Below are 16,249 nucleotides of genomic sequence, written 5' to 3' on the forward strand. Positions count from 1 at the left end.
TGTTTACTTATTTACGCCGTAGGTACATCGAGCAGCCAGTCTGGGGCAATAAACATTTCGCGTCAAAGCGTTTATACGCAACACGCGCAAGACAACTTGCACGTACAAAAAAACAAAAAAAAAAAACTTGCGATTTTTTTTTTTTGTTGTTGCGGATTAGGAAACATACGTGGGACTCCCTACGTCTTGAATTTCTCAAGATGTCGGTATGACTGCTTCCCTCTGAAGTTTGACAGCCGCCGTCGCCGTGACTTGACAAAGAAAAGTCAAGCAGGGCCAAACGTCTGTTGTCATGGGGCTTATCTTCTTTGTGCGTTTGCAGTCATCGCACTCGGAGAATATTCGACGATCCGGTGATTTCTTCTTCGCGGCTTTGTGGGGCATATATCAACAGAGGCAAAAAGCGCGACGACGGTGCCTCTAAATTGGCTCCGTCGGAACGAGGCTGCAGTAGGACTCCGGCTTTTTCTTTCCGGTCCCCGATTTGACTGAAATACAGGTAAAAACACCAACAAGCATAACTCAATCAGTAATCCAAATATTAGGCTAAATTGTTTTTTTTTCGCGAAAAGTTATCGAATTTACAATTTTGGTCCTCACCCTGTTTTTTTACTCGAAAGTCTCTACTGACAACGACGAAAAAGTTACGCCAGCGGAAGTCATGGGGGTAAACGTTGTTAGATTAGCTCAGTTGCGGAACTGCTCGTAGACGCTGCTTGCACGAACAGTACCCCCCTCTCACTCACCACGGCTCGCCTCACGTCGTTCGACGATTAGGACGGCTGCTATGGTAACTGCAGTGAATTCTATGAATGGAAATACATACGTTTCTGGAGCATAGCGTCTAGATGACGTTCCACCGTAGTCTTTGGAACACGCAGTTATGGAACGGAAATCTAGAGGGCACTTCGAACGACGGGAGGTGGACTGAAGTGAGTGAGAGTGCCTGGGAGTTCCACAACTGAGTGCGTGGGGGTTCCACAACAGAGTGCGTGGGAATCCACAACTGAGTGTTTGGGAGTTCCACAACTGAGTGCTTGGGAGCTCCACGACTGAGTGCGTGGGAGTTCCACAACTGAGTGCGCGGGAGTTCCCCAACTAAGTGCGTGAGAGTTCCACAACTGAGGTAATCTAGTAACGTTGGCTCTATTGGTTTCTACGCTCAAAAGAGTCCACTCTTTTGAGCGTAGAAATTGTTCCCAACTGATTGCAAGCGGTTCAGGTTGCGCTCTTTCGACTGTAGAAATTGTTCCCAGCTGACTGCGAGCAGTTCGTGGTGTCAAAATGAATACTTGGGAAGCTCGCTACAGCACTCACGCAACAGCACTGATTCTACTTTTCAGACTGCCCGCTCGACTGGCAAGCCTGCCAGACACTGACGTTGAGGCACTGAAAAGTGCGGGTATGTTTGAATATTGGTCTTGGCTTCATTTTTATTTACCGATTTCACAAAAACTATTCTGATTCTCGTGATACTAAATACAATACAGGAAAGTGTAAAATCCGGGAATTCAGAAAATCTAGTTAGTTGGAAGGTATTTTACGCGCGCGCGCACACAAACACACACACAAAAATCGTCATGCGCTTCTACTTTGTCATAGAGAAATTGGGTATTCAAGCCCGTGGATCTACGCGGAGATTTTCACGAGACACGTGGTCTGAAAAACGTTTGGGCTTAAAGATTAGGTCTGCGATGGTGAAGCGCTGTTCTGAAACGAAAACGGGTTTCGGGTGTTCGCTACACACGGCTCTTTTCGGTCGAATCAAGTGATTTACTTCAGCCTCTTCCGGTCATTTGTTTAAACAAATATGTAGATCAATTGTTACGCGGCTAAACATGTTTAGTCGTTCGTCATTAGTGGAGTTTCGATTTTTGGAAGTGTCTTATTCTCGTTTTATTAATTTTTTTATTCGCCTTTTTAGTTTTATTGGTTTCAGGAATTCAAAGTTTTTCTGCGATAATTTTTATTGTCGGACAGAAAATCACCGAGCATCCGGGCTTGGGTAAAAAAAAAACCGGTAATTGTAGGTCAAAAAGTGAAAGCTGCTTACAACTCCCTGTAACGCCGAATTAGAGCGCAGCTCTTGAGGAGGAGGAGGGAAGGGCACTGGGGGGGGGGGGGTTAAACTAACCAGGGGGGGTCACGTGACCTTGGGGGTCACGTGACCCCCAATGCCGATGATGTCATCACTGACGTCACTGATGACGTCATCAGTGACGATGACAATGCGGGTACCGATGACGTCATTAGTGACGTCACTGATGACTTCACCAGTGATGATGACGATGCGAATGTCGGTGACGTCATCAGTGACGTCGCTGATGACGTCATCAGTGATGATGACGATGACGATGCGGATGTCGGTAACGTCATCAGTGATGATGACGATGACGATGCGGATGCCGGTGACGTCATCAGTGATGATGACAATGACGATGCGGATGCCGGTGACGTCATCAGTGACGATGACGATGACGATGTGGATGCCGGTGACGACATCAGTGACGTCACTGATGACGTCATCAGTGATGATGACGATGACGATGCGGATGTCGGTAACGTCATCAGTGATGATGACGATGACGATGCGGATGCCGGTGACGTCATCAGTGATGATGACGATGACGATGCCGGTGACGTCATCAGTGATGATGACGTCATCAGTGATGATGACGATGACGATGTGGATGCCGGTGACGTCATCAGTGACGATGACGTCATTGGGGGTCACGCGACATCGGGGGGTCACGTGACCTCGGGGGGGTCACGTGCCCCCCACGAGGTCACGTGACCCCAGTGGGGGGCTCGCGCGGTGCATTATGGGACATTTCCCATGATGCACCGCGCGGTTACGCCGACGCCGACGCCGACGCGGACGGCGACGCCGACGCCGCTCAAGGCGGAAACGGGCCCCTAAGAGCTGCGCTCTAAAAAAAGAAAAGAAGGGAAACAAGTTATTGAAAGCCTAAAAATGCTGGACGTGGCTTACAGCGTGCACACTTATTGTGTCGAGATTATATTTTTGCCGTTCTTATCGACTAACGATGCAATTTTATTGGCGGAATAGCGACACTAAGGATGTCTAGGACTCACGATGCCGCGCCTGTCGTACGGTTTCAGTAATTACATTGTCAGAAGCAGGTCTTCAGGTGTCTTGATAACACACCCAAGAAAAAAATATTGTCTCGCTCGACCTGGGAACCGGATGAAGTACCAGATTACTAGGTATCGGCATGACTTGCTTTGTTGTTAACGTCATGATTCGACTCGTACAGAGCGAATATACATCCATTTTTTTTACCTCACTTTTGATATGTTTTGACCGCGAATAGACATGCCCGAAGCAAAAATACATTTTTTTCTGATGAAGATTACAATTAGATTTGCCCGATTGCGTCGCCAGGCTGATTTAATACTATTTCCCGCTGTCTGCATGATTAGCCAGCGGGTAGTTAGTCAAACCAAATGGGCGCCTCGTGTCTCATCTGCAGCTGAAACATCTAGCCAGTGCAGCATACCATCGCAAGCCCGGGGTCCTTATTGTCCACCACGCAGTAATAGGGACATTAGCAAACCGTTGCCGTGCTGCTCCGCGTGCCGCACTACCGGAGCCTTTGAAGCATGCTTTTAAGCGCGCGCCCTGCGGTCAAGGTACCACCCGGGCGCGCGCTTAAATGCATGCTTCAAAGGCTCCATAAGTGCGGTACGCCAAACATGGCAACGGTTTGCTAAGGGTCCCTAATGACGCTCGGCGGCACGTCGGTATGATGCTCAGTCTAGATCACGGTGTAAGATGCACCCTTTAGGTGAGGACACGGCGGGGCTGAACGCGCGGCGCGAGGAATCAGATAGTGTTCGTTCCACGAGCATCCGAAAGGCTGCCTCATTCCGCGGCCACCGTGCCCGCGGCTGACAGTGTCGCCGGCGGCCAAACGGCGAAACTGTGTGAGAACGAAAAGAATTATGTCGTTGCCATGACACCCCGGTACACCGTGGCATTTCTGCACGAGCAATAAGCTCGCTGGAGCTGTGCGCGTGTGGAGCATGAAACGACACGAGCCGTATTTGCAGTGCCCACGGGTCGACGAGTCATCTGCCGGTGCCGCTTTAAACCATAGTGAGAGAGAGAAAGAGAGAGAGTGAAAAGCGAACTTTATCTGGACTGCGCGAGGAGCGCGCTGTCCTCACCTGAAGAGTATTATCTTACACCGTGGTCTAGATCGAAACGGGCAGGGTATGACACTGAGCCCAGGATCTATGAATCCTGCAGCGTGAGCTTGAGCTCCCCGTGCTCCGTGATGTATGGTGTGCCAACACCCTCCGCCATCGATTCATCTTTATTTTTTTTTCAAAATAATTGTTTAGCCGAAGATTTTTCCGTCAGGAACGAAAGTGTACCCGTTTCCAAAATTTACAAACACACCACCCAAGCGTGCGAAATCCCCAGCCCAGCACGCGAGTATTTGTGGCTTCGGAACGCGAGCAAAGCAGTTGCCATATACGCACGAACCCTAAACATGTGCCTGCCAGAAGTACCTTTTTTTTTTTTTTTTTTTGGAAACGCATATATAGATAGACGATATACCTTCTTGGCTCCTCGGCTTTCCCAATTCTGGCAACTGCGGCGGTTGTTTTGTTTAGAAGTGGAATCCGCCTCTTGGCAGCGCGGAGACGACAAAACTTGCCCTTGGAATCGTCCCTAGAGCAATGCCGAGATCGATATTTCTATCGAGAATCAAGGGCGTGGTAGGTCTCCCACACTCCGGTCGCCCCCCCAACTCGGGACTGGGGTGGAAGCTCCGCGGTGGTCGGATCGGTGATACCTTTGCCGCGTGATCACGCCCTAAAGCGAAGAGAGAGGGGACGGGTGATGGCCAGGGAGGGTCTCAATTGGTCCCTCGAGCACTCAGCCAGCACCCACCGCGTTGTTGGCTTAGAGGTGAGCGGAGTGTGGAGCCGTTCGATCCTGTCTAAGCCTCTATCTAGTTTACACGAGGCTACTTTCGGACGGCAAAACAATCCCTTCGATCTGCGAAGAAGATGCAATTCAATTTAGAAGTTTTCTTTGTCGGAGGAAGACGTATGGGATCTGACAGGAACTTGGAACCGGTAACGTGCAGGCGCTATATTACGAAAACATACAACGGAAATCTTAAGCATATCTGATACAAAAAAAGCCTTGCAAAAAAGAATTGACACAGACACTTCTTCTAAAACCTCTATTTTAACGCATAATGTGTGTGTCGTGCTACAACAGAAAAAAATGGAGTAGAAGAGGAAAACGTAGAGGGAGCAGGCCGGAGGAGAAGGGAGCGAAAAAGAGGAAGAAGAGGTGTTCTTGTTCGGCGGTAACCCGACCAGGTGGAAGCACACCCGGCAACGTCCCGAGGGTGCTACTGTCGGGTGAAACATCAGCTTGGCGGTGTGCAACCAAAGCGGCAACATCCGGCATGAACGAGGCATTCGGCAGCGATCCGAAGTAGCCGATGGTGGGAAAGATTATCGACTTCGGCGGTGTCCCGGAGCAGAACATCCCAGACCAGCCTCAAGGGACACCCAAGGAACATCACGGGGAACGACTTCGGCGGTGTCCCGGAGCAGAGCATCCCAGACCATCAACAAGGAACCACACGCACCAACAACCAAGCGCTGCTGAAAACAAGACAGCACCAAGACCTTCAGCCACACAAGGACGGACTGAAAGTGAGACAATTTCTGACCTGTAGATTTGTGTATAGCTTGAACGTTTCTTATTTTTTTGTTAACTTTTTTTAAATATATATATATATCTTGATCAAACCTCACGGTGTGACTGAATTCCTCCTTCGGCGGTTTGACCTGAACCTATAACATCACAATTTGGCGAGCCTGCCAGGATGCAAGCCGCAGAGTGAGGAAAACCAGTTGTACCGGTGAACGGTTCCCAACAAGTTTGAAATGGATTTTGAAAAGATAATGGCTTTGGGAAGCTCCCTCGGACTAACAAAAGAGGAAGCGTTGCATCTTCTGGAGGAGGAAAGAAAGCGTGAGAGAGAGGAGAGAGTGCACGCTAGAGAAGATTCCAAACTCGAACATGAGAAGGAACAGCAGAAGGCTGAGAGGGAGAGGGAGGACGCCAGACTGAAAGCGGCACATGAGATCGCTATGATAGAGCTTAAGATCAAGCTCGCGGAAACAGAACGCGCCAGTGGAGCGACAACAGACGGAGGGAGCGAACGTCAGTCAAGAGGACGAGCGTGCTTGAAGAAATTGATGCCGCCCTTTGACGAGAAACGCGATGACTTAGATGCCTACCTGCATAGATTTGAGAGGATTGCGGTAGGACAAGGATGGGCGAAGGAGGAATGGGCGACGTCCCTTAGTGAGGAAATTAGCGCAAATAGAAGGAAGGAAGAAAGAACGTTAGGACAGGAAAGAGCGCTACTTACAACTGGCTTTAATTATAAGGTGAAAAAAGAAAAAGAAAACAAACCCGGAGAGGGGAACAAAGTACTGACAAAAAGAAGTGATACAGAGAGCGAAAATAATTAAGGTGAAAATACAAATTAAAATAATAAAATAATAAAATAGAATAAAATAAAATAAAAGCAGATCTGCAGAATCGCATCGGCAAATGCGCAGGCAGCAGCACTAGCAGCACACACACGAGACACCGGCAAACCCTTTGCGAGCATGAAGAGGCGAACTGCTGCCGGTGACCATCCCGCAGATCTATTGGTCACACATGAGTAACTTGCAGTAGCCGCACACACACACACACGGGACACTTTTTTTTTTTTGCAGAATTGTTCGATCTGAGATGTGGCGACAAGTCCGGTACTACAGAACTTGCCTCTGGGTGTTGGCTGGCTGCGGGTACCACGATGGCGGTCAAGGACAAAGACACAAGGCCTTCCTGGAAGCAGCAAGCAGGCTGACGGAGTTTATCTGGTTGTCGTACGTGCCTCAACTCAAGAGCCTTCGTGCCCAAAGCAAGCAGCAAAAAGGCGAGTGTGTCACATTGCTGGATGTCCCTTCTTTACCTGAAGAATTTACGAAGGTCCTTGAAAAAGGTCCAAAATTTTTTACTCCTCCAAAAAGGGAAGGTGTTCATCTCTTGTCAACTGTGCACGACATAGCTTCCAAAACTCATGAAAATAATAAATCCAGATGCATAGAAGACTGTGTTGAAGTCCTGCAAAAAGCTACTGCCTCTGAAGGAAGCCAGACAGTGTTTTATCCGATTGTTGATTATTTCAGAAAAAATGAATTAAACCTAATTATATCTGACAAGGAAGGGGGCGTTGTAACAAATAGAGCTATCTACCTAGAAAAAACCCAGTGTGCCATAGACAAGAGTTTCAACCAGTTGCAAGGCTTCAGAGCGAAGGCTGTCAAATCCAAGGCCATTCAGTTGTGCAGCCGCCTGGACTTGGTGCCTCTAAGGAAGCTTATCTCCACATCAAAAAAAGACCAACTGGACATGTTTTTTACTGCAAAAACGCACAAGCTAGGATGTCCTTTCCGAGTCATTGTAAGAGAAAAAGGATCGTGGCAGGCCAATATGTCGCGATTCCTCCTCCGTCATCTGTCTACCCTTCCACTGAATGACCCTTTTTTGATTTCAAATTCTGACGTGCTGGTTCAATATCTGCAGCAAAACAACACGTCTGTTCGCTATGGGTTTTCCCTGGATGTTGAAGACTTGTTCTACTCCATTCCGCACGTCAAGCTCTTCACAGCCGTAAGGGAATCCATCGAAGAAAACGGGACCATCTCCTTTCAGAATCAATGTGGCGTTCAGGTCGAATCTTTTTTAGAACTACTGAAGTTCTACTTGTCAGCCACAATTGTCACGTTCAATGATGCATTTTACCTGCAAAAGAAAGGTATATGCATAGGGTCGTGCGTGGCGCCTGTCCTCTGCGACATTTTTCTGGCCAAATGTGATAGGGCTATAGCCGACAGGTTCACTGACGCACATGTCTCACACATTTTTCGCTACGTGGACGATTACCTTGTCCTCCTTAAACAACGACCTGTTAGCAACGAGAAGCAGTTTTTGAGCCACATACGATCCACCTTCATCGAGCAAGCAGAGGGTCTTAAGTTCACTGATGAATCACCGGAGAATGCCACCCTCCAGTTTCTGGATTTGAGACTGTCGTTCCTGCAAGACCACACCTGCTGGATGTATTCCCCACGCTCCAAGAAACGACTTTTACCGTATGACTCTGCTCATTCTAAACTCATCAAGAGAGCTATTGTCACTGGATGCTTCAGCACGGCTCTTAAAAAGTCATGTCTGCATTCAGCGGGGGAGAGCTTTGACGCTCAAGTTCACCGACTGAGGTGTTCAGGTTTTCCTGACCCAATCTTATTTGATGTTGCAGAACGTCTGCTCACGTCACAGAAAAGACAACGAAAATCAGAAAAGACACGGCGTCCTGCTATTGTTCCCTATATCCATTGCTTGGCACACAATCTCAAGAGGGTAGCCTCCAAGTATGATGTACAGGTAGCACTTTCAGCACCGGACAAGCTCAAAAAACTTTGCCCAAGAATAAACAACACAAAAGAAGAAAATGTTCAATGCCAAACAAGACACCAACATAAGTACGTGGACTGTAAGAGTCATGTCGTTTATGAAGTACCTTTTTCCTGTGGAAAGGTCTATGTGGGGCAGTCGGGTCGCTGCATCAATGTTAGATTGAGAGAGCATGACCTCTCACTGAAAGCCTCTCCATCTGGACATCTTGCGGTGCATGTTCGTGACTGTCATTGTACCCCTTTGTTTAATCAGACGAAGGTGTTAAAACATCTCAATGACAAAAGAGCTAGAGAAATCTATGAAGCGTACAAGATCAAGAAAGAAGAAAGCAAATGTGTTAGTGCCCCGTCAGTCTTCCTTTCAGAGAAAGAGCTGAGATACCTCGACACGTGCCCCTGATATTTGCGTCCTGCTGCTTGGTTACCGGCAACAGTGTCGCCACTTCATGCTGGAAGAATTTGCCGGTGTCCCGTGTGTGTGTGTGTGCGGCTACTGCAAGTTACTCATGTGTGACCAATAGATCTGCGGGATGGTCACCGGCAGCAGTTCGCCTCTTCATGCTCGCAAAGGGTTTGCCGGTGTCTCGTGTGTGTGCTGCTAGTGCTGCTGCCTGCGCATTTGCCGATGCGATTCTGCAGATCTGCCTTTATTTTATTTTATTCTATTTTATTATTTTATTATTTTAATTTGTATTTTCACCTTAATTATTTTCGCTCTCTGTATCACTTCTTTTTGTCAGTACTTTGTTCCCCTCTCCGGGTTTGTTTTCTTTTTCTTTTTCTTTTTTCACCTTATAATTAAAGCCAGTTGTAAGTAGCGCTCTTTCCTGTCCTAACGTTCTTTCTTCCTTCCTTGTATTTGCGCTAATTTCCTCATTATGTTTAGCCAACTAGCCCACCAGATGATTTTAATGTCGTCCCTTAGTCTTTGCCTGGTGGGTGAAGCTTTAACCGCATTCGGAAGGATGACAGCAGCTGACTCCCTAGACTATGAGAAGGTTAAGATCACCTTGCTCCAACGATTCAGACTAACTGCAGACGGTTTTAGAGAAAAGTTCAGACGAAGCAAGCCGGAGGAGGCAGAAACTGGACGACAATTCTGTACCAGATTGAGTAATTATTTTGATAGGTGGCTCGAAATGGCGCAGACAGAGAAGACGTTCGAGGCAGTGAGGGACAGGGTGATTGCCGAACAGTTCCTTAGTTGCTGTCACCCTAAGCTGGCCATTTTTCTAAAAGAACGTAACGTGAACGCAGCGCAAGAAATGGCAGAGCTAGCTGACCAGTACCTGGAAGCCCAGGGAAAATGCAATCTGGGTGCTATGAAAGATGGGGGTTGTACAACAGTGAGACCAGACGGCGAGAACAGTAAGGGTACTGGACAAACGGGAGGAACCCGAAGACCATCGCCTAGATGCTTTCTGTGCAGTAAGGTTGGGCATAAGGCAACTGACTGCAGAAGCGGATATAGACAAAATCAGGCAGGAGTACGATGCTGGGAGTGCGGCAAAATGGGACACAAAGCTGGGCAGTGCGCCAGTCACTCACAGAACAAAGCAGCGTGTGTCCTGGATAAAAGACAGAAGGCATTAAAGAGGGGCAACAAAGAACAGCAGGGAGCGATAACAAATACAAGATTTGAACATGTTACTGACGCTGACTTAGTACACAATATCGACATAATGATGCCAGTGGTTGAAGGGAGGTTACATGATATTAAGATATCAGTGCTGAGGGATAGTGAAACCAACACAGTACTAGTAAGAAAAAGGCTGGTACGAAGTGAGGAGTTCACAGGGACGTCCACTGGGGTTATCCTGGTTGACGGCACCATGAGGGATATGCCTGAAGCGTTAATCAACATAGATACACCTTATTACACGGGGGAAGTACGTGCCAAATGCGTAGAAGAACCGCTGTATGGCCTTATACTGGGTAACATCCCAGGGGCTAGAAAAGTGGACTGCCCGGATTCAGGGTGGGGCACAAGTACGAAGAAAATGCGTCACCAGGGAGATGAAGTGTTTGGCGAAACGCCGTCTAATTCATTGAACAGCGTTACATCACATGCTGAGAACGACCGACTACTGCAAGAAATCGGGGAAAAGGAGGCGTTGAATGCAGAGCAGATTCATAACGAGGTGTCATTTGCAGCAGGAGCAAAAAGAACGGACAAAAGTGAAGAGAAACAATTGCCCCAGCTCAAGGCGCCGGTTATAGAGCTGCTAGAAGTCACAGCTCTTCAATTAACGAGGCAGCAAAAGTCGGATGAGAGTCTGCAGAGGTGTTTTAGAAGTCTGAATAAACGAGTGCGGAAATGGAGATGTGACGTAACAACGGAATACGTCGTGAAGGATGATTTGTTGTTCCGCCGAGTCGAATTCAGCGACGGGGACGTGAGACACCAACTCATTGTACCAACGGTATTTAGAAAGACTGTAATGCAATTGGCTCACGATGGAATAATGTCGGGCCATCAGGGGGTAAAGAGCACGGTCGCTAGGGTAGCGGAAGAATTCTTTTGGCCTGGTATGCGAGGCGACGTGAAACGTTACATACGGTCTTGTGATGTGTGCCAACGCACTATACCAAAAGGCACCGTGAAAAAAACCCCAATGATGAGTATGCCCATAATTGAAGAACCCTTCCATCGAGTAGCAATAGATATCATTGGACCAATAACCCCGAAGTCCAGCAAGGGAAACCGATATATCTTGACAATGGTTGATGTAGCCACGAGGTACCCGGACGCTGTGGCTTTGAAAACCATTGATACCCCGCAGGTGGCAGAAGCCCTAGTCGAGATGTTCTCCCGGTACGGAGTACCTAAGGAGATTCTGAGTGATCGAGGTACGAACTTCACTTCCATTCTTATGAAAGAGATAGGACGGCTATTATCCTTTCGGCAGTTGTTAACTACGCCATATCACCCAATGTGCAATGGGCTCGTAGAGAGATTTAATGGTACCATCAAGCAAATAATGAAGAGAATGAGCCAAGAACGACCCACGGACTGGGATAGGTATATCCCGGCACTCCTCTTTGCCTATAGAGGAGTACCACAAGCGTCGCTAGGGTTCGCACCATTTGAGATGTTGTACGGGCGAAATGTGAGAGGTCCTTTGACCATCCTTAAGGAGCTGTGGTCCAATAAAAGCTTAAACCAGGAGTTAAAAACATCATACGGATACGTGATCGAACTCAAGGACAAACTGAAGAAAACATGTGAAGTGGCGCATGAGATCATGGCAGAGGCGCAAACAAAACAGAAAAGGTTCTACGACCGGAAGAGCCAGGCTCGAAGGTTCGAGCCAGGCGACAGAGTGCTCATACTGCTACCCAGTGACCACAACAAACTAACCATGCAGTGGAAGGGACCGTACGAAGTTGCGAGGCGAAAAGGCGATTTAAACTACGAACTGCTGGTTGGCGACAAAAGAAAAACGTTTCACATAAACATGTTACAAAAATATGTAGGTCGCGAAACTAAGAATGAAAGTTGTGGGGTGATGGTGGTCCAGGATGAGGTTGAAGACTTCGGGGAGATCACGACGCCCAGTCTAGAAAGGCAACAGGGTACGCAGGATGTGGTCATCAATCCTAAATTAAGCCAAAAGCAAAAGAAAGATCTGGCTGACGCGATCGGGGAGTTTCAAGATATATTCTCTGACGTACCGGGCAGAACAAATGCATTGCAATGCAAACTTCGATTGATGACAGAAGAGCCGGTGTTTGTAAGGCAGTATCTGTTGCCTTTTGCCATCCAGGACGAGGTGGAAGAAGAAGTGGAAGAGATGCTAAGATTAGGCATCATCGAACGATCCACGTCCGCCTACAACGCACCCATAATAACGGTAAAAAAGCCTGATGGCTCTAATAGGCTTTGTGTTGACTTTCGGCGATTGAACGCAGTCTTAGTAGCTGACGCTGAACCTATACCAAGGTCGGACGTAGTGTTTGCAAGAGTCGGGCAAAAAAAATATTTTTCTAAATTGGATCTAGCAAAGGGGTATTGGCAGATACCGATGGAAGAATCAGCCAAAGAAAAGACTGCCTTCTCTACAAGAACGGGCCTTTACCAATTCCGGTTTATGCCTTTCGGACTGAAGACGGCTGCTGCAGTGTTTACCAAGTTGATGAGGTCCGTCCTGGAGGGGGTGCCCAATGTACATCATTACATTGACGACCTTTTGGTGGCCACTGACTCGTGGGAAGACCACTGCCAAACATTACGGCAAATTTTTGAATGTCTCAAGAGGAATCATCTCACGGTTAAGCCAAACAAATGTGAGGTTGGGTTTGACGCGATAACATTTTTAGGTCACAAGCTTGGTATGGGCCAAATCGCACCGAAGAGGGAAATAATAGAAAAGATTCAACAAGCATCGGCGCCAAAGACAAAAAAAACAGGTGCGAGCCTTTCTAGGTCTTACAGGGTATTATAGAGAGTTTATACCCCGTTATGCAGAGATAGCAGCCCCACTTACTAACCTCACAAGGAAGGGACAAAGTAACACAGTAGAATGGTGCTCTGAACATGACACAAGCTTCAAAGAGCTTAAAAGAAGGCTGGCAGAACCACCCATTTTGTTAGCGCCCGATGTGTCTAAGCAATTTGTCCTGCGTACGGATGCATCAGACGAAGCTTTGGGAGCAGTGCTGTTGCAAGAGCACGAGGGCATGCTGCACCCAGTGTTATATGGCAGTAGAAAACTTAGCGCGAGCGAAAAGAACTTTGCGGCTATAGAACGTGAATGCCTCGCACTCGTGTGGGCAATTGGTAAATATGCTATTTACCTGTACGGAAAGGAATTCGTAGTTGAGACGGACCATCAACCGCTAGAATATTTGAATAAGACGAAACTCAACAACGCGAGGGTAATGAGGAGGAGTTTATCTCTGCAAGAGTTTACATTTAGGATTAAGTATATAAAAGGCAAAGACAATATCGGGGCGGACTACTTGAGCAGAGTTTGATCGACAAAAAGGGGTAGGGTGGAAATTTGTTTTGTAAATATGGTAATATTTATACGCATGATGGAAGTATACCGTGATACAGTAACGGATAGAAGTGCTTTACGGCGGCAGTGAAATGCAGCTGATGTGATGGTGTACCTGAAATTGTGAACTGGGTGCGGGCCAGATATAAAACGTTCAGGGTGTGAAAGTGATGCGCAAACTGGTGAATCAACACAGGGACGTAAACAAAAAAAGGGGGATGATGCATCAACGTGGTGTAGAAATTTAGTACGACTAAATTCTGGAGGAGGGGGTAAATGTCGTGCTACAACAGAAAAAAATGGAGTAGAAGAGGAAAACGTAGAGGGAGCAGGCCGGAAGAGAAGGGAGCGAAAAAGAGGAAGAAGAGGTGTTCTTGTTCGGCGGTAACCCGACCAGGTGGAAGCACACCCGGCAACGTCCCGAGGGTGCTACTGTCGGGTGAAACATCAGCTTGGCGGTGTGCAACCAAAGCGGCAACATCCGGCATGAACGAGGCATTCGGCAGCGATCCGAAGTAGCCGATGGTGGGAAAGATTATCGACTTCGGCGGTGTCCCGGAGCAGAACATCCCAGACCAGCCTCAAGGGACACCCAAGGAACATCACGGGGAACGACTTCGGCGGTGTCCCGGAGCAGAGCATCCCAGACCATCAACAAGGAACCACACGCACCAACAACCAAGCGCTGCTGAAAACAAGACAGCACCAAGACCTTCAGCCACACAAGGACGGACTGAAAGTGAGACAATTTCTGACCTGTAGGTTTGTGTATAGCTAGAACGTTTCTTATTTTTTTGTTAATTTTTTTAAATATATATATATATCTTGATCAAACCTCACGGTGTGACTGAATTCCTCCTTCGGCGGTTTGACCTGAACCTATAACATCACAGTGTGTTATCGGCTGCTATTTATGGAGATCGGTACCGTTTTTGTTTTTTTTTTCGTTATGGAGCGCAGCTCTTAGGCGCCCGTTTCCGGCTTGAGTGGCGTCGCCGTCGGCGTAACCGCGCGGTGCATTATGGGACATTTCCCATGATGCAACGCGCGGGGAGGAGGAGGAGGACGAGGGGGAGGGGAGGGAGGGGAGGAAAAGGGAGAGGAATGGAGGGGGAGCACGAGGGGGAGGAGGAAGAAGGAGGAGGAGGGTGGAAAAGGGTGGAGGAGGATGAGGAGGGGAGGAAGAGGAGGTGAAGGAGAAAGAGGAGCAGAAGGGAGGAAGAGGAGGTGTGGAGGATGGGGGAGGGGTACACCCTCCTCTCAGTACCCTCCCCTCCTCCTCCTCAAGAGCTGCGCTCTGATTCGGCGTTACAGGGTGCTGTAAACGTCTTGCATTTTTTTATTATTTTTTGATAACCTTCGCTGGCCTGGAATAAACATGGTACAAGCGACAGTTTGCAGAAAATCTTTGAGGCGTCTCTCTTCCTTGCGTGACGGTTCAGTCTAATTTCCCGCACAAAAAACAGCCGGCAAACAGGTTGGAGGAATATATTCGGCAAAGGCGCTTCGAAGATTCTCGAGTTCTGTCCGCTGATGTATTTTTTGTCATGACGTCTGTAGCGAACAGCGCGTTTCTTGTACGAGGTACGGGCAATGGAAGTGCGGCTTTGGGGTCGCTCCCTTCTTTTGCCACATGAGACCGCATGATTATCGATGCGCGATAGCGTCTGACGTGGTATCGGTGATTTCATTCGTAAAGACAAAGTGTGTACATGCGGGGCATTCTTAAAGTGCTACGGAGCTGCACCTTAAAAAGAGCACGCGCTTTTAGGTCTCTAGAAATGTATAGTATAGCGAGTCCAACCACGACAACCAACGTAAGAACATGAATGAATCGCAAATGCCCGAAAAAACGTTTTCGTTGATATATAAAGTCTGCGTCTTTTGGGGGTCACAGCTACCTTTCTGGAACACTAAGTTGAGTGTAGTACGGGCCAGAAAAATGCCGCTAAAGGAGTAATGCGTAAGAAAGAAGGACTGCTACAGCCACCGAAAAACGAAGCAAGAACTCTGTGCGGAGTAAATTCTCGAATAAAACTTGTGCCTGGAAGAACTACGCCGCTTCGCTGCTTTTTTTACGAGCAACGAATACCAGACTCAATCTCGTCGGGGCAGCTTATATAAAAGCCGTCTTTTCCCGTTTATGACCGTCTCGTTGACAAAAGACGAAGAAAAAAAAAACGCGGCTCGACTTTGGTTACACGAAAGAACGTCGAAACATTTCTAAAACCAAAATAAAAAAAGCAGCGACCAGGACTCGGCATTAAATGGTATTGGATGTAATTATCTCAGTGAACTTGGAATTGCGAATAAGACTTTTTTTCTTATCTACAGGAAATTAAACGGTAAAAGGGCTAAAACTGCGACGACTGTGTGTTCGTTCGATTTCACCAAACGGTCGGCGCGTGCCAGGCTGCCGCCACAACTTTAAAATCAAATCAAATGAAATGCATGTATTCGCCGCCAACTTCTAAACGCGCGTGACGACGGGAGAATGGTTCGAAGAGCTGCTCAACAGCAGTCTGACGAAGGCGTCGGTCCCCATGCAGTTAGTAACTATATTAAAAGCGCAAAGTAGAAACGCGATACGTTCACGCGTAGGAGGCAGAGCGCGCGCGTAGCAGGCAGGTAAATTGTTGCGCCGGACAGCGTTGCTTCGTGTTGCATTGCCACATCGAAGCTAAACTGGCCGGCGAGATCGGTCTAGCGTTTCTTGA

The 16,249-nt window shown here is 47.8% G+C and overlaps 1 protein-coding gene across 1 annotated transcript; it reads left to right on the top strand.

Annotated features, from left to right (window-relative positions):
• Window positions 1-9,671: 9,671 nt before the first annotated feature.
• On the top strand, window positions 9,672-15,881 carry LOC120844671. Its single transcript, XM_040503187.1, has 2 exons — window positions 9,672-12,386; window positions 15,867-15,881. The coding sequence occupies exons 1-2, from the start codon at window positions 9,672-9,674 to the stop codon at window positions 15,879-15,881; spliced, it is 2,730 nt and encodes a 909-aa protein (XP_040359121.1).
• The last annotated feature ends 368 nt before the right edge of the window (window positions 15,882-16,249 follow it).

Source organism: Ixodes scapularis, unplaced genomic scaffold (assembly GCF_016920785.2).
Source record: "Ixodes scapularis isolate PalLabHiFi unplaced genomic scaffold, ASM1692078v2 PGA_scaffold11__112_contigs__length_91849675, whole genome shotgun sequence".
NCBI classification, from domain to species: Eukaryota; Metazoa; Arthropoda; class Arachnida; order Ixodida; family Ixodidae; genus Ixodes; species Ixodes scapularis.

Bases quoted from the DNA above. Each gene is read 5' to 3' on its own strand.
- LOC120844671 (XM_040503187.1), top strand. From the start codon at position 9,672: ATGGCGCAGACAGAGAAGACGTTCGAGGCAGTGAGGGACAGGGTGATT.